The following is a 17247-nucleotide window of genomic DNA, read 5'->3' as shown; positions in this document are numbered from 1 at the left end:
TGGGTTGCCCAACTGCTGCCAAGCTGCAGCCAGCTGGCGAAAATTTGCGCGGTGAAGACGAGGTGAAGGTGAATCAGGACGACACGTGCATACAGCCTCGCAATGCATGGGAGAGACATGGGCACATCGCAAAGACATGGGTAGGAAAATCGCGCCAACTTACACCTCGGCCAGAGACCCAACTTCGTCGCGTCCTATTTGCGCGATTGCGGGCGCGTTGCGTTCCAACTCTTGCTCTTTAACACTTTCGGTGACGGTATTGTTGATGGCGGGTTCCTGCAGTGGGTCCGTAAACACGTGGACAAGCCTTCACGCGTCGAAGCCGGCAGATGCGCTGTGGGACTAAACTCGATGGAGAAACTTCTGGCGCTCGTTCATGTGTAGATTGCGACTCGCGATCATGTTCCCAGGATGTGGCGCGATGTTGTTCAGTGGGTTATCGATGCGTGACAATGAGGTTGATGAAAGTTCGAGGTCGCGCTTTGAGGTGCAAGGGTTCAGCCTGTCCGCAAGCCGCCGCAACCGGTAGGTTAAGCGAGGCTGCACTCCATCCGGCGGTGTGTGACATGGCATTCTTTGACGCGAAAAACTAATTCTTACGAGACACAAGCAGACAGGAGCAAGAATAACAAGCTGGGAGAGATGGAGCACCCCTCAGAGACGACTGGGAGCTAGTGTCTCCGCTACCACAAGACATGGATGATGCATGAAATTTCCGGGCCCAGCTCGAAGCGGAGCACAAGACCCTGAGAGCCACAACGCTTATTCCGCCTGCTCGCATGTACCTGCGTCACCCAAGTTTAGTCCAGAGGATGCGTCGTACGGCCATTTTGTGACTGGCGCATGTGGCCAAAAGACGGGGAGTGGCTGGTCAAGTCGACGCAGCAACTCATGGACTGTGGGTGGGTTGCTATCATGATCTACAGGGCTGACAGGCAAGCCCACCCGCAATCGGCCCACAGTGTCACAGCCCTTGCTCTTACAACTCTACCAAATTCGATATGATTATATCGCACATGATAGACACTATGTCTACCGTCCTCGCAACACGTGTTCCCAGCATTTTGGCAGAGCAGAGCACGAGATGAAGAAGTTGTAGCTGGTGCAACCCGTGGACGTTTCCAATCTGTACAAACAATCTGCTGCGCATACATGGGTCTAACGAAGAATACTATGCTAAACATTGGAAGATTGTAGAAGCCTATGGGAAACACATGTCTGGCAATGGCTACGAGAAAGCAGACTATCTTGGCCGAATGAGGAAATCTATCCGCACGCGGCTCTTCTCTCTCGACTAGTGGCACAGCCCATGAACCCAGCATCTCGTGCTGCCGCGTTTTTATATATCTGCAACCTCGCAATCAAACATAGTCGCCGAATCGCATAAGAGCGACAGACCCCCAGACACATTCTCTACTTCCCATACCTCAAGTTCTCATCATGGTTGTAGGATCCGTTCTCGTCACCGGGTAAGCTACCCCTCCACCCCTCCATGCGGCTTCAAGACAGCATCACAGGCAATTGGTACTGACAATGTCTCAGTGGTACCGGCTACATTGGCTCCTTTACAGCCCTTGCTCTCCTCGAAGCCGACTACAAGGTCGTCATCGTCGACAACCTCTACAACTCCTCCCCAGAAGTCGTCAACCGTATCGAGCTCATTTGCGGCAAGAGACCTGCCTTCTACCAATGCGATGTCACAGATGAGGCTGCGCTCGACAAGGTGTTCGAGGAGAACCCTGACATCGACAATGTCATCCACTTCGCTGCTTTGAAGGTGCGCTCCCTTGCCAACTACTGTTCAACCACTCCAAACTAACACCTCCCAGGCCGTTGGAGAGTCTGGCGAGATTCCTCTGACATACTACCGCGTCAACGTCGGCGGCTCCATTGCGCTTCTCTCCTCCATGGTAAAGCACAATGTCACAAACATCGTGTTCTCTTCCTCCGCGACCGTCTATGGCGACGCGACGCGCGTCCCCAACATGATCCCGATCCCCGAACACTGCCCCATCGGCCCGACCAATGTATACGGCCGCACAAAGTCCACCATCGAGGGTGCCATCACAGATACCATTGAGGCCGAGCGCAACAATGCGAAGAAGGCTGGCAAGGACGAGAGGGAGATCAAGAAGTGGAACGCTGCGCTACTGAGGTACTTCAACCCCGCCGGCGCGCATCCAAGTGGTATCATGGGCGAGAACCCTCTGGGTGTACCGTACAACCTGCTTCCCTTGTTGGCGCAAGTTGCGATCGGCAAGCGCGACAAATTGCTCGTCTTCGGTGACGACTACAAGAGCAAGGATGGCACAGCGATCCGCGACTACATCCACGTCCTCGATCTAGCGCGAGGCCATCTCCAGGCGCTCAACTACCTGCGCGAACAACAACCCGGTGTCAAGGCATGGAACCTGGGTACTGGCAAGGGTTCAACGGTCTTCGAGATGATCAAGGCCTTCAGCACCGTTGTCGGACGCGACCTGCCATACGAGGTTGCCCCACGGAGACAGGGTGACGTGCTCGACCTGACAGCAAACCCAACACTCGCGAACAAGGAGCTAGACTGGAAGACGGAGTTCACACTGGAGGATGCTTGCGCCGACCTGTGGAAGTGGACAGAGAACAACCCAGAAGGCTACGAACAGCAACCACCCAAGGAGTTCGTCGACGCGCTGAAGAACAAGAAGGCTTGAGCTAGGGGAGTGAGGGTGAAAGGGTATGTGCTTTCTAGGAAGTGACACCTGCATTAGCATCTTAGGGATGGATGCTGGAGCGTTATATTTTACATAGATTTGCTGGACATAATAGTTGAACCAGATAGGGTAGAAACGCAAACTTTGATTACTTGAACATCACGATATGAGCTCAGACTACCCCCAAATCCTCATCATTATTAAACTTTGGAAAAACGTAACGTTCAAGATACATTGACACCAACAGCATGATAAAAGAGAAGCAGCTAAGCCGTGGCTCGTACCTAGCGTTATCTCCAAACACGAATGCAGTATAAAATCTCGTGTTCGCTGCACACTGCCTCCTCTCTCACCTTGCGTCTTTAATTCCTCGATTTTCAGAAAACAGATAGCAAACAAGATATGTGAGAAGACAGCTTTTGGCCAGAAAATTCCGAGTTCACACTGCCATGTGTGGAGGCGCTGTCTTGCAAAAACTCTTTACGAAAAGACACCAACTCACAAGCCGATGTGTGAGATGTTCAAAAGCTCCTGGCTCAATCATGATGCCAAAATCCCGCCCTTTGCCTAGTCAGCCCTAGCACATTTGGGAGGATATATAAAACGTGCCTCTCGTTATGCTCTCTCTGACTTCTCCACCACTTCCAATATCAAAACGGCAAAAAGACCAAAAGAAAAACGCACAATTCCATGGGGTGGAAGAGAGGGTCGGACGTCCAAAAACAGCCTGTTCTGCTTCCATGCATTTGACCCTCATCAACTTCAGAGACGGCGCCAAAAGCCAGTTCATTCTGATTCATGTCCACCTTTGCGGTTTCCAAAATAGTAGCTGTATAAAAGAGTGTTCCTCCTCTTCTCTTCCATCCTCTTCACACCTCCGGATAACTCAAGGTTTCATTCAAAATTCACACAACACCTCGTCCATGAGATTGCAAGAGGAGCAGCACATCATGCATGATCGAGTTCCCGATCATTTTCCTTCCATCAAAACAACTCAACAAAATGAATCATGTGTTTGAAGTGTCAGGTTCGGGTATAACATTATCAAACATGTGCCACTGCGGTATCCAAAATCCAGCTCTCATGACAACTACATGGCTATGTGAACGCTCAAAACAAGGCCGAAGCGCAATCGATGCATTCGCGTGCTCATTTGCATCATCCTTATCACATTCCTACCAACGCCTACGCAATGTCCTCAATCGGGCAGTTTGGATGCAACACATACACCACTTTGTCGTTACCCTCAGCCTGGCCTTGTTCATCAGCGAGTCCTTCACCCCGGATCAACATGAGGTATTGTTCCTGTGGTTTTTGTTAGCACACACACCGTGAATAGATCCGTGTTTTTTCGACGTACCTTGACGACCTTCTTCAGCACCTTCTTGGCAAGTGCCCTCTCCCTCTCCAAGTCCTCTTGAGTCTCCATTTCGTTCTCCTTCTGCTCGAGGTACCAGATCAGCAACTCTTCCTCTTCGACACCGTCTTGCGTCTCTTCTTGGTCCTCGTTGACACGTTTGACAAACATGTTCCGCATAGCGACGTACTTGTCGTGCGTGATCTTGGTCTTCTCGCGCGGCGCAACGGCTGGAGTCGCTGTTCGGTCTCGAGAGGCATCTTCCTGGTCGTCCATCGGCGCATCAGCCTCCTGCTCTGCAGCAGCTGCCGCGGCGAGCAACGCTTCATCATCGTCGTCCTCAACTTCAACGTCATCCTTCTCGACTGAGATGATGGATTGACGGAGAAGATTGTAGGCTTCTTTGACGAACTCGGGAGTGATGTCGCTGACGCAGTTGGCCTTGGCGATAGCCTCTGAGAGACGAATCATACTCTCAAGTTGACGAACAGTGATACGGTAGCTGTTGCGACCGATACCGCCTTGCGCATCGTCTGCTCGCAGCTCCTTGTATTTCTCGACGAGCGTTTCTCTTGCCTCATCAGTAAACTCGGGTCTGAATGTCCTTGCGAACCGGATGTAGCGCTGCAGCTGCTCAGTGTTGAACTCTGGGTCAACAGCTTCGTCGCGGTGCTGGTGGATACCGACGATATGCTCGGCAAGATGGCGGTCGACAGCCTCGTCGCACTCATCCAACACTACGAAGAATAGATCGAAACGGGACATGATAGGGGCAGACATGTTGACGTTAGCGCGTAGCGTCGTCTTGCGGTTGTAACGTCCACCGACGGGATTGGCTGCTGCAAGAATAGAGGTTCTGGCGTTGAGCGTGGCCTGGATACCAGCCTTTGCAATGGAAATGGTCTGCTGTTCCATAGCTTCGTGAATAGCGACTTGATCGGCGATGTCCATCTTGTCGAACTCATCAATAGCACAGATACCGTTGTCAGCAAGCATGAGTGCACCAGCTTCGATTGTGAACTCTCCAGTCTCCTCATCCTTGACCACAGCAGCCGTAAGACCGGCAGCCGAAGATGCCTTACCAGAGGTGTAAACGGCGCGAGGAAGGAAGCTGCAGATGTACTTCAGGAATTGTGACTTCGACGTCGAAGGATCACCGACAATACAAATGTTGATGTCTCCACGCAGCGCCATTCCCTCAGGTGTCTCCTTCGACACACCACCCATCAATTGAAGGAGAAGTCCCTTCTTGATGACTTGGTGGCCGTAGACCATGGGCGCTATCGAGTCGACCAATCGCATGAAGATGTTGGGCTTGTGTACCATGTCCTTGAGATCCTGGATCTCTGCAGCAGTCAGAGTCCCAAGATACTCCTCTTGTGCTTCTTCGCCGCTTGTCGCATTTGACTCGATCTGGCCCTGGCCAAGAGAAGCGAGAATATTGCTTGCCTGACCTGTCAAGTGATGGTTGGAAGTCTGCCCTGGAGTAGAGTGATCTGGCGACACCATGCACGCCAAGAAGGACATGCGGTATGTCAGATCGCGTACACCAAGGGCTTTAAGACCGCTGACACCCGACCCACCGACATCGTTACCTCGCGTGGTGTTTGCTGTATCTCTTTGCGCTTGTGGGCGTACACCTGGTACACGGAACTGGCTGACATCTGGGATCACGATCACTGTGCCGGTGAATATACACTTCTCACCAGCCTTCGCGCGATCCACCATCTCTCCTCGCAAGATGACATCCATGGTTCGGGGCATACTGCCAGTGGGTATCTCCGAACTGTTCTCCTGAATGCGCACTTTCTGCCAATCTACGAATGTCGACTGACGAATATCGAGACGCCAGCCCTCCCTGTTCATGCAGGTAATGTTGGGGCATTGTGTCGGTTCGGTGTATTTGAAGGTCTGTTCGATGTTCGGTACGACGGTGTTGCAGATCTCGCATACGAAGGTGGCCATCGAAAGCTCTGGCCGGACCTCAGATGTTCGTGTTGCCGTGCCAGAAATAGAAAGCAGGCTGCCGATGGACGTGGTGCGTAGCTGGCGAATACGGGAGACGAGAGGGAGGTTGTAGAAAGCCAGGGTGAACAGCTTGTCCGTCTGCTGGTTCGAAGTCTTCTCATTGAGACTCTCATTTTGGCTCGTAGCGTTTCCAGAGTTTGAAGTGCCCGCAGCAGAGGCAGTTGAGGCGGGCTGCTTGTGCTGGCGGAAGTACTTGGGCTCGTACTTTGCGATAAGGTTGTGAAGCGACCGGACCATATATGGCAGGAAGCGGTAGTATTCGCTCGCAATGGCCGCGGCAAGAATGCCATCTTCATGCCTGAGGAGGTGTGTATAGTCGACGTAGAGGGTAGAGAGTCCGTACAGTCGCATGCCCCGTATTTGGGCGATGTAGTACTTGTCTGTGGTGGGCACGGCGCTTGATGTAGGAAGAGCCGAGGAGGATGGGTCTTCTGTGTAGCTGTTTTCGCGTCAGCATATTCGACAGCATGAAGACTGCTGTCATGAAGCTCACTTTTCGAGGAACTCCTGGAACCGCAACGAGAGCGTCTCTCCCGTCACGTCCACCACCTTGGGGATGTCTGTTCGTGGGGCGTTTGTGCGCCTGCCTGGTACTCGTGCTCCGATAATCTCGTCATCAGGGTCTCCTTCGACATCGCTGTTGGCGCCGGCGCTTTCAGAGGGGGGTCCGCGGGGTCTCGCAGACGAAGATCGCATCTGCGGTGTCCGTGCATCGTTGCCGTACGCGCTCGAGGGAGTGGGCGCGGCATCCGAATTGAGTGCGAGATCTAGTAGGGACGACATGGTGTGTGTATGGGTATCTGATGTGGGGTGCTGTTGATACAGGGAGACTCGCGGGGACGGTAAACACGCGAAAACGCGGTCGCGCTGTCCGAATGGGGAAGTAAGTGTGGGTCTGTGCACTCCGTCCAAGCATCACGCGAAGAACAGCAAGGAGCTTCGCACTGAACACGGCCACACAGAGAACAGGCAGTAAATCTTAACTCGATAGATGCTAATTAACTTCCAAAAGTATCTTACACACTCTCTCAACTAAGACACTCCCGAGGTCAAGATCAACCCCATGTTCCGCCACCACCTCTGCCAGCCCTCCTCTGCGCACTCAATCTCCAATCGTCTTCACCTGCAAACTTGTTGTGCAGGGGCTGAATTCTCTCAGCCTTCTTTCGCTTACTCAACCTGTCTGTTGGCGCGACCTTGAAGAAGGTTGGCGCTGCTTCGACAAGCCACTTCGGCTCGATAGCGCTGCAGAAATGCATATATTCTTTCGTCGTCTCCACAAGTGAGTGGTATATGACGTGTTCAGCAGGCTTGCCAAACAGTGAGGAGGAGGGATGCAAGTAGACGGGTGTGCCTTCAACGAGCGTCTTGTAACCCTCGGCAGGATCTTTGCGTGCTGAGTTGCGGAAGAAGCCCGAGCATAGCGCTTGCCGAACCTTGATCGTGTTGCGACCGCATGAAACGACTTGATGTTTGTGTCGCGCCATAATCTGCAGTAACTGGTTGCGCACGTCGCGCACACGCTGCATGTTCTTGGGTATAACAAAGTTCTCTTGACACCACGGCGTACTGAATCCACCCTGTTTCCAACCATTGTACACATTGAGAAGGGTGATATGATCGCCAGAAGGGTCGTTGAACTTCTGCTTCTTCTGGTCGGCTTGTTGTTGCTTGTCGCGTGGACGATGAAAGACGCTCTGAGTAGCGCTAATCATGGCAACAATGGTCAAGATCTCATCTGAGCATTGAAGCTCAACGGATTTGATGAGTGACTTTGACAGGGATGGATCCATTGGGAAGTCAGCCATCTGTCGACCGAGACGTGTTAGCAGGCCTTCGTCGTCCAGTGCGCCCAACTGATACAGCTCCTCCAGGGCTGTCAACATGGTATTTGTAGGCGGTGGATCCATGAAGTCGAAGTGTAACAGATCGTTGATGCCCATAGCCTTGAGCATCAAAATCGTGTTTGACAAGTTTTGGCGCTGGATCTCCGGAATCGTAGTCGGCAACATTTCGTTCTGGAATGCGGCCTCGGTATACAGACGGAAGCACTTTCCAGGTCCTGTTCTACCTGCTCGTCCACTCCTTTGGCGAGCCTGGGCTTGCGAAATCGGGGTAATCTGCAGACGATCCATTCCTAGCTTTCCATCATAGGAACTCTGTTTGACAAAGCCAGGGTCCACGACATAGTAGATGCCGTCTATAGTCAGACTGGTCTCAGCGATATTGGTAGCAATGACGACTTTGCGCGTGCCGTTGGGTGCAGGCTCGAAGATACGAGAGGCCACTTCCGACGGCAAGGCACCGTAAATAGGCAGAATCATCAATTCTGGTACGTTTGGACCCAAAGCTTTCATACGCTCTGAAATGATCTCGCATGAGGAGTCAATCTCCTCTTTACCTGTCAGGAACAGCAGAATGTCACCTGCTGGCTCCGTCAAGTGGATCTGCATGACCGTGACCAGCGCCGCGTCGAGGTAGTCCGACTCTGGTTCTTTACTGTACATAACCTCTACTGGGAAAGTACGACCTGCAGGGAAGTTAGTATCTGTCTCACATACACTTCGTGGAGTCAAGACTTACCTGGAATTGAGAAGATGGGACACTTGTAGAAGTACTCCGAGAACTTGTCGGCATCCAAAGTCGCACTCGTCACTATGAGCTTCATATCCGGGCGTCGTTTGAGTGTCTTCTTCAGCAGTCCAAACAAGACGTCAGTAGCGATTGTACGTTCGTGGGCCTCGTCAAGCATGATGCAGCTGTACTTTGACAGCATGGGGTCCAACAGGATCTCACGCTGCAAGATACCGTCCGTCATGTACTTGATACGGGTATCTGGCGAAGTCTTGTCCTCGAAACGAATCGTGTAACCAACCTCATTACCGAGAGCGCAGCCAACCTCCTCAGCGACACGCTTGGCAACACTCATAGCTGCTACACGCCTAGGCTGGGTACAACCAATGACCAGCTCGTTACCGTAGCCGGCCTCGGCCAAATACTGGGTCATCTGCGTGGTCTTTCCGGATCCAGTGTCACCGACCACAATCAGGATCTGGTGCTTGGCGATAGCTTCAAGAAGTTGGTTCCTGAACTTGAAGACAGGCAACGACTCTCGTTGCTCCTTGATGCTCATGTTTGTACGTTTGCCAAACGAGGTTTCCCTACTGTTCGTGGAGATCTTCTTCCACTCTGGTAACGCTTGGCTGGGTTCGTTCGTGCGGGTGTTGCGAAGATCGCTGGCGAATTGTCGTTGTTGGGCCATTGGATCGTTCCACTGGCTACTCAAGTCAACATTCGCTGCCTCCTTGGCGGCCTTCTCCTGGGCTTCCTGCTGTTTGAGGTCACGACGCTCCTTCGCTAGTGTGTCACCAGCCATTGCAGCGCGATTGAGCGAACCATCAGGCGCTTTAACAACTCGAATCGGTGACAGCTCCAGTGATTGCTTCGTCTGACCCGCCAAGAAGGGTGGCTCTTCCTCACGGACTTCGATGTCAACATCTTCCTCTTCTTCGAAACCACCTTCGCCATTGATGTGCGCGTTGAAGTCCTCGTCGATGTCGGGGTAGTCGGATTTTGGTATAACACCAGAAGCAATGAGTTGCTTTATCTCCCAACGTTCTGGTGAGGTCATGCGCTTTCGCATCCCGTTCTTGCGACTGTTGAAACCGTCCTCCACGACTGGAACGGAGCTGTCAAGCCCTGGTATTCCTCCAAGTCCCTGGGAGTTTGCGCCTGTGCCGAACGAGGCGATGCGTTTGCCAGGATCAAGATCTTGACCTGTCCGCTGATCCACCTCTTTCATCGACAGCGAAATCCTGTTGTTCTCATTCTTGATGACTTTGACCTTGACCTCTTGCCATCTCGATACGAGGTCGGAAGGGTGGTTCACCCGGCCCTCCATCATTTGTGTGACGTGTACCAGCCCATCGACCTTGCCCTTGACGCCTTGTAGATTGACGAAGCATCCGAAATCCTTGACACCTGTGACCTTGCCATCGTACACTTTGTATAACACGGGTTCGTCGTCAAGCTCGGGGGTAGGTGGTCGTCGGAATTCGTCTAGATCTTCGTCGCGGTACTTCTTGCGGCTTCGTTGCTTGTTGTTTGGCTTTACGGTCCGCGTGCGGCCAAACTCGTCCTCGAAGACCAGCTCGTCGTTCTGCTGTCTGCCTCGTCGCGGACTCCTCGATCGCGAGCGAGAGTACGACCGGTCTCTCTGCCTGTGTCGCTTACTCCTGCTCATGTCGTCGTCGCTGTCGTATGGGCTCATGCTTCTTTTCCGCGACCTCTCCTTGGGTTTGCTGCTTGGCCCCTTCCCTGCCAGTCCCTCCAGCATCGCAAACGTATCGTCCAATGCGTCGATTTGTGTTGCTTCTTTCTCGGGCTCGTCGTCTGCCACCTCGTATTCCACGTCCTTGTCCGGGATCGCTAGACCCTTGAAAACGCGCGTTTTGCGGTCTGTCGCATCGGTGCCGTTTTGCCCATTTGCGCCAGATTCCTTTGCTCCCTTGTTCTTGTACTTGGGATGAAGCGTCAAGATGAGACGGTCAATGCTCTCTACCAGACTCTGGGGAAATTCTGCGCCCATGGCCTCCAGCTGGTTCTTGAAGTCTGTAACGCCTTTGCATGTCGCGTGCTGATCGATAACGAACTCGGCGAGCGTCTTATCCGAAACACCGACGTGGTTCTGGATTTCTGAGGTGACCTTCGAGACGAGCGATAAGAACTCAAGGTTCGCGAGATCGTCCATGGCTGCGATTTGGCCCGCGGCGCGCTTTTCTTTGAAATGTTGGAGTGTAGGATATGGTTGGCAGACTACATCCACTTGAAAAGATGCAAAGTGAATGGCCCAACGTCAACGTAGGCTTCCAAATGTTCAGTCTTTTTTTCTTGTATGAGGTGATCTCGCGCGCGGCGCGCGTTCGTTTGGATAGTCGGGCTGTAGGATATGAGGATGCCGTGGTCGCAGGGAGGATTCTGGGTGTTTCTAGGGTTGGAGATGTCGCGCGAGAATGCTACGCGACGACTCTTTCCTCCTCCCGGTGTGGCTGCGAAAGAGTGGTGTGAATGGCTGAAGGTGTTGGATCGTCAAGAAAGTTGATGCGGCTCGGCGGCGATTTCGCGCTAGGCTCCAGTCCCCGCGCTGGCGCCGTTCCAAGATTCCACGATATCCTGCATCCATAGAGCTTTCGACCACCGACATCCAATTCTTCGCCCGCATCGCTTGATCCTCCAGCTGTCTCAGCATACTTCGTAATACTCACGATCACTGTCACAATGGTGTTTGGACGCATACATCAGTTTATCCTGAGGACGCACGAGAGAATGTTACAGCAACCCTTGAAGACTACGTTCATCCTGCTCCTCTTCAATTACGGAGGTTATCGATTCATCTCTCACTGGAACCCGATAATCGAACGAGCGCGCATAGCCAAGCAGGCGGAAATGGGACAAGCGGGCACAATGAGTGAGGGCACAAAGGCGCATACATACGCTCCGGACACTGCTGCAAGGACGCGAGTGGAAGCTGGACAAAAGTCCGGCGGAAGTTCGATTCAATGGATGAACGTGAACGGTGTACCCATCCCATTCATCGGACCCAAGTCGACCAATTAAGAACAACATCTTGCTGGTGTATCGACAAATGTTTGACTGGATCTCATCATGCGTCGAACGTAAGCCTTGGCTTCAGTGTATCGCAACCATGGGATTCAGTAAAACCTCATCTCAACAACCAACGCACACCACAATCATGTGCTGCTGGTGCCTGGAGGGGGGTTTTCAGGAAGTGCCAGCTATCAGTGGGTTTTACAAGGTGCGGCCCGCACGGAATACTGGCATCATACATCGCAGTGTTCGAGTGAAGATAAATGCTTGAGATATTGTGCTCTGGTATGAGGACTATAAGAACGGACAGTGCAACAAGTAAGAGATGGAAACGTTGCTCCATGGTGTTACCATAGGATCATCGCATGGCCGCAACTTCCATGTGACGGAGGCCTTTGTTACGTCTCCCACTGCGATTTAATGGAAGATTCGAGAGCATCTGCAAGTCTGCTTCTTAATACACCGACTTTCAGCAAGAGCGAGGGGTGGTCAATATCCTGGAAAGGGCCGTCGGCGTTATAAGGTGGTCCGAGCACTACGATGTTGAATTCGAAGCACAGGATCGCGTCAAATTGCATCATCTCACTAGCGCCGATCTCACTCCAACTCCAACATACCAACTGTGATCTGCTACTAGAAGTACAGTGACAGAACAGCTCTTGGCTTTACAAGGCACGGTAAACGTGACTTGGAAGGCGGGATCCCAAAAGAGAACGGTCTCTACACTCAACTTCGTCCCTATACATCAACTTCGCAGTGTTGGACTTGCAGCTTCAGTATCTTGTACCTTGCATTCTCTGACCGTATGCGGCTGTAGCTCGATGCTAGTGGCATGCGGCTCAGCGTCAAGGTCGATCGGCTGTTACATTGTGTGCGATGGCGCAATTGGCCCGATATGGCAGTAACTCACGGTGGCATGAATCATACGTATACTGTACTAACGCAGTACATATAAGAGCATGTTTCTTCTCTCTGGGTGCTCATCAATTATCTACCAATCTCTAGAAACCTCACGTCAACATACTTTTCCTTCATCAATTGAAGATACGTCATCCACCAGCATCCACTGGCAGCCACATTTCACTGCCGTACTTCTTGTCTTGCCTTCAAGAAGCAAGTCTCATTTGAGTGGAAATAACCTATTGCTGTGGACTGCACAGTACTTGTCATCACACGAATATCCTATTCATCCCAGCAACAACGATGGCGCCAGGACTCGTCGAACCCCACTACCAACCCACCGCTACATCAAGATCTCTCCCAACACCAAAGTCTAGCAACGCCCACAGCTACGTGCCTGGCCGTACCACTGTCAAGAAGCATGCCGAACCGTACAAGTACGAAGACCTACGACCACACTTCCCCAAGATCACATGGCCAGCCTACACAGAAATTCCCTACGCCGACAAAGGCCAACTAGGCGATCCCAACTTCAAGAACCTCCTCGCAACTGCTACAGACGTCTTTGACTACAACCCGAAGATCGGTACTGAGGTACACGGCGTTGATCTAGCAAACCTCACCGATGCTCAGAAGAACGACCTGGCTCGACTGATCGCCACGCGTGGTGTTGTGTTCTTCCGGAACCAGAAGAATTTCAGCATCGATGAGCAAAGGGAGCTGGGCAAGTACTTTGGTGAGCTACACAAGCATGCTACAACTGGAGTGCCGAAGCGAGAAGGGTTGGAGGATGTCCACGTCATCTATACCGGCGAGGATAGCCCAGACCTAAGGGCTTTGTTTACACCATCGTTCCTCTGGCACTCTGATGTAAGACTTCGATATCACATGAAAAGAGACAAGTCTTACTGACCTGAACCAGGTAACATACGAACTTCAACCTCCCTCCTACACATCCCTCAAAGTCCTCACCGGCCCACCTCGTGGAGGCGGCGGCGACACCCTCTGGTCTTCCCAATACGCAGCCTACGACATGCTCTCACCCCACATGCAAAAGTATCTCGAGTCCCTCACTGCCCTGCACTCCGCAGAGTTGCAAGCCCAAGGCTCACGCGACCTCGGCCGAACAGTCCGTCGCGAGCCTGTCACCACCGAACACCCACTCGTTCGGACGAACCCCGTCACGGGCTGGAAGAGCATCTTCTTCAACCCTGGCTTTGTGACCAAGATTGTTGGTGTGCCGAAGACGGAGTCGGATCATATTATTAGTTTCCTGACGGAGATTGTGGCGACTAGTCCCGAGGTTCATGCTAGGTTTCAGTGGAATGAGGGGGATGTCGCGTTTTGGGATAATAGGGTTACGGTATGTTGAGTCTCGTTCTTCGAAATAACGCACTGCTGACAATGAGTAGAATCACTCCGCTACTTACGGTTTTGCGCCTCATCGTCGACACGCCGTCCGAGTAACTGTTCGTGCCGAGCGACCATATCTCGATCCAAACAGTCGGTCACAGGAAGACGAGTTGAGTGAGAAGTATGGGATTCGCAAGGCAAACAAGGATGGGAGTGGTGTTGTGAACTACAACGACTGAGCGGCGAGCATCCCATGGAGCAGCGACAGATTGATTGTAGGCATTGATGAAATGAGCGTTCTTTAGCGAGCATGTGTTGGTAGCGCTAGTGTGCATATAAACAAGATTCTCACACCTTCTCTTCTTCCTTTCCTTCATTCCAATATACGTTTCAGTTCTTCAAAAACGGTTATGTTAACGTCTCACGAGTGGAGAGCGAGTTGAGCACAAAATTACAATTCGAACGCTCCATGTGTGTAACCAGTCCACTTTCTTACACCGTATTCTGATTCACGAATGAAGTCTACCAAAAGATGGACAACATCAATGCATGTTCTGCTTTGACCAAGAAGTGGTAGCCAAGACTGGAAACGAAAACAGCGATGTTTGTGGGAAAACTGGGACGGAGTTCTTACTTCATGTCACCAAATTCGGGGTTCGGAAATGATGCGTTCTCGGCAGTCACCCACAAGTTCTTCCTACCTGCCGCGCGGCGGCCATATAAACCAGACTTGTGACGACCCTCCTTCTCTTTATCATCAGTTTTTGTGTTCGATCTTTCCGAAATCGAAGAAAATTCCCGTTATGTGTGGGCGAGTCTCAAAACCCCGAAAACAAAGATTACATGGAAGAAAGCGAGTGCGAAGAAAATAGAAGGAAACCCCTTCATGTTTGGCCGGTTGCACCAAGTAAGCACCCACCAAAAGGTCCAGGTCATCGGGCCATGTCTGCAGGTACATCAGTCCTGTTTACACCAAGAGAGCGGCCCTGTAGGCCACCTAAAAAAGCTCCTCGGTTCTTCCTGAGGGGGGGTTTTTTTTGGACAGACGATCAAAGCCAAACTGAGCTATCAAATCGTACAAAAGCCTATCTTACGTCCTCTACTTCTCTTCTTCATCACACACCGAGCTGAATGTAAACACAACACTAAAGCCATTGTGGACGAGTACATGTGTTGTAAGCAAGTCTGTATGAAAGTTATAATGAACGCAACCATGTCTGTGAACAGCGAGATTTAGAAAAGGATGTGCAAAAAGCTCAAATTTACGGTCCCATGGGATCAGGGTTTGGTGAATTAGTTCTACAGATGTGGACACCTTGTATCGCTGGTTAAGATGTGATAGTGATGTCTTCGATGTCTGCATATGAATGCGGTCATTAGTCTACAGTCATCAACTACACGCATACATCAATTCAACAAGACAATACATGTATGACCGCCATTCCCTCGCCCACATTGGCATACCGTGCCAAGACAAGCAGCCAACAATTTGAACCGCTACCAACGCCAATCCAACCATACACACCGATATTGGTTCGAAATATCCCTATGAGGGCCACTTGGGCAACGAAGTTTTTCCCTGGTTTACCTGACTGAACCGCCCAGAAGGCCGCCGCCGCCTAATGATGCACGTGGCCAGTACAATCAAGGTCGCGAAGACGAAGAAGACAATTTTCACAACACGCCAAACCTTGGCTGCAGTCGAGAGTGGTGCGCTTGACAATAAGTCAGAACCGGTGTGTCAAGAAAATGGATAAATTGAAGATTGTTCGGATCGAAGTAGGACGAAGGACAGACGGGAGATTGAGCGCTTATTGCTCCTTTTCGTACCCTGCTGGCTTCTCCATGCCTTGCATTTCGTAGAAACGAGATGTGCCTGTGACGTGTTAGTATATGAATATGGGCTAGGGTACTGGCAACTTACAGCTGTATCCATTCCAGTCAAAGTTGTCCTTGGGGTTGCAAGAGCATTTGTGGTCGAGGCGGTATTGCTCGCCTGTTGGGCAATGTGTGAATGGGACGTGGTAGTAGGCGATGTCGTTGAAGAAGTGAATCTCGTCCTTTTGTAGTAGCAGACCAGCAGCAATGGAGTGCACGGGAGCATCGCCCCATCGTTCGTAGAAGAAACCACCAGCATGGTCGAGCGAGGTGAAGAAGTCGATGTAGGCGTCGGAGCGGAGCCAGTTAAGGTTGCCGATCTCGAAGTTGGACCAGAAGTGGCAGTGGTTGTAGGTCTCACCGCCGTCGTCACTAAGGAACTTCATGCCGTTGTCCTTGACAATGTGCTGGGGGTAGTGCTTGGTGAAGTTCTTGGTGGCGTCCCAGAGGGTGGGAATGGTCTCGACGTATTCGTAAAGACTGAGGGTGAAGCTGTACTTCTTCTTGTTGTCGGCCATGAACTTGAAGGTGTCGTAGTTGATGTCGCAGTAGAGCTCGACGCTGGGCTCGACGCGCCAGTACCACTCGTAGTCGAGCATCAAGGGATGGCGGAAGAAGAAGCCAGACTCGTAGCGGCACATGTGTCGGTAGCTGACGGAGTCGCCGTAGATGATCTTCTTCTCCTTCATCGTTTCGCGGACCTTGGCGGCCTTGTCCTGGTCAATCCATTCGGGGAAGGACCAGTGCTCTTTGGGAATCTTGCCGTACTTGGTCTTGCCGGACACAAGAGCAGATGTAACCTTCTTGAATTGGTCGTCGAACTCGTCGTCGTTGAGGAAAACCCAGTCGTAGTGGAACTTGCGGTTGAAGCGGTCCTCGACTTGGCGGATGGACTTGGCGATTTCCCAGACATCGGAGTTGCGGGCGAGGGTGACGAAGGTTGCGTTCATGCGGTCGCCGGGGGCAGTCGCGGGGGGAAGGCCCTCCTGCTCGTTGGGCGTAGTGCCAGGCGCGACTTGCTGGACTTCATCGTTGGCGACGGGGGCGTTGCCCTGGGGCGGAGTCGCGGGCGACTTGTTGTCTTGGTAGACTGGCCAGCTCGCGGAAGGCACAGACGACGAGGAGCCGATGAAGTAGAGGAGGACGAGGGCCTGGGTATGGTCAGTCGCTGCTTCTGCAATCGTCACACGATGCCGGCACGTACCACTACGGCAAAGACAAGGTAGCGGATATACCGCTGGTTGCCGGCCATGGCGGAATGGCCCTGAGGCTGCTGCTCTTTGGGCTGCTTCTTTTCGGTGACGTCGGAGCCCTCCACTTTCGCTGCTCAATTGCCTTTGCTGCGGACGACGTGTGGGGTACGGAGGAGGCGTGGACGACGTGTGAGACGTCTACGGGTAGCCCTAGGGGTGGTGCCGGACGGACGCTGTC

At 52.2% G+C, this 17247-nt stretch overlaps 4 protein-coding genes across 4 annotated transcripts; 2 read left to right on the top strand and 2 right to left on the bottom strand.

Moving 5' to 3' along the window:
• Nucleotides 1-1440: 1440 nt before the first annotated feature.
• J4E85_002232 (uncharacterized protein) lies at nt 1441-2693 on the top strand (the record flags this gene model as incomplete). The annotated part of the gene is made up of 3 exons (XM_051466512.1): nt 1441-1469; nt 1543-1777; nt 1830-2693. The coding sequence occupies 3 exons, from the start codon at nt 1441-1443 to the stop codon at nt 2691-2693; spliced, it is 1128 nt and encodes a 375-aa protein (XP_051329367.1).
• Nucleotides 2694-7133: 4440 nt separating this feature from the next.
• J4E85_002231 (uncharacterized protein) lies at nt 7134-10828 on the bottom strand (the record flags this gene model as incomplete). Its single annotated transcript, XM_051466511.1, has 2 exons — nt 7134-8608; nt 8662-10828. 2 exons carry the CDS (start codon nt 10826-10828, stop codon nt 7134-7136), a joined length of 3642 nt encoding a protein of 1213 aa, XP_051329366.1.
• Nucleotides 10829-12888: 2060 nt separating this feature from the next.
• On the top strand, nt 12889-14177 carry J4E85_002230 (uncharacterized protein; the record flags this gene model as incomplete). Its single annotated transcript, XM_051466510.1, has 3 exons — nt 12889-13455; nt 13508-13948; nt 13998-14177. 3 exons carry the CDS (start codon nt 12889-12891, stop codon nt 14175-14177), a joined length of 1188 nt encoding a protein of 395 aa, XP_051329365.1.
• Nucleotides 14178-15749: 1572 nt separating this feature from the next.
• J4E85_002229 (uncharacterized protein) lies at nt 15750-17068 on the bottom strand (the record flags this gene model as incomplete). Its single annotated transcript, XM_051466509.1, has 3 exons — nt 15750-15814; nt 15863-16967; nt 17021-17068. 3 exons carry the CDS (start codon nt 17066-17068, stop codon nt 15750-15752), a joined length of 1218 nt encoding a protein of 405 aa, XP_051329364.1.
• Between the last annotated feature and the right edge of the window lie 179 nt (nt 17069-17247).

Source organism: Alternaria conjuncta (assembly GCF_024043145.1).
Source record: "Alternaria conjuncta strain BMP 0040 chromosome Unknown scaffold_3, whole genome shotgun sequence".
NCBI classification, from domain to species: Eukaryota; Fungi; Ascomycota; class Dothideomycetes; order Pleosporales; family Pleosporaceae; genus Alternaria; species Alternaria conjuncta.
This window is presented reverse-complemented; position numbering and strand designations above follow the sequence as displayed.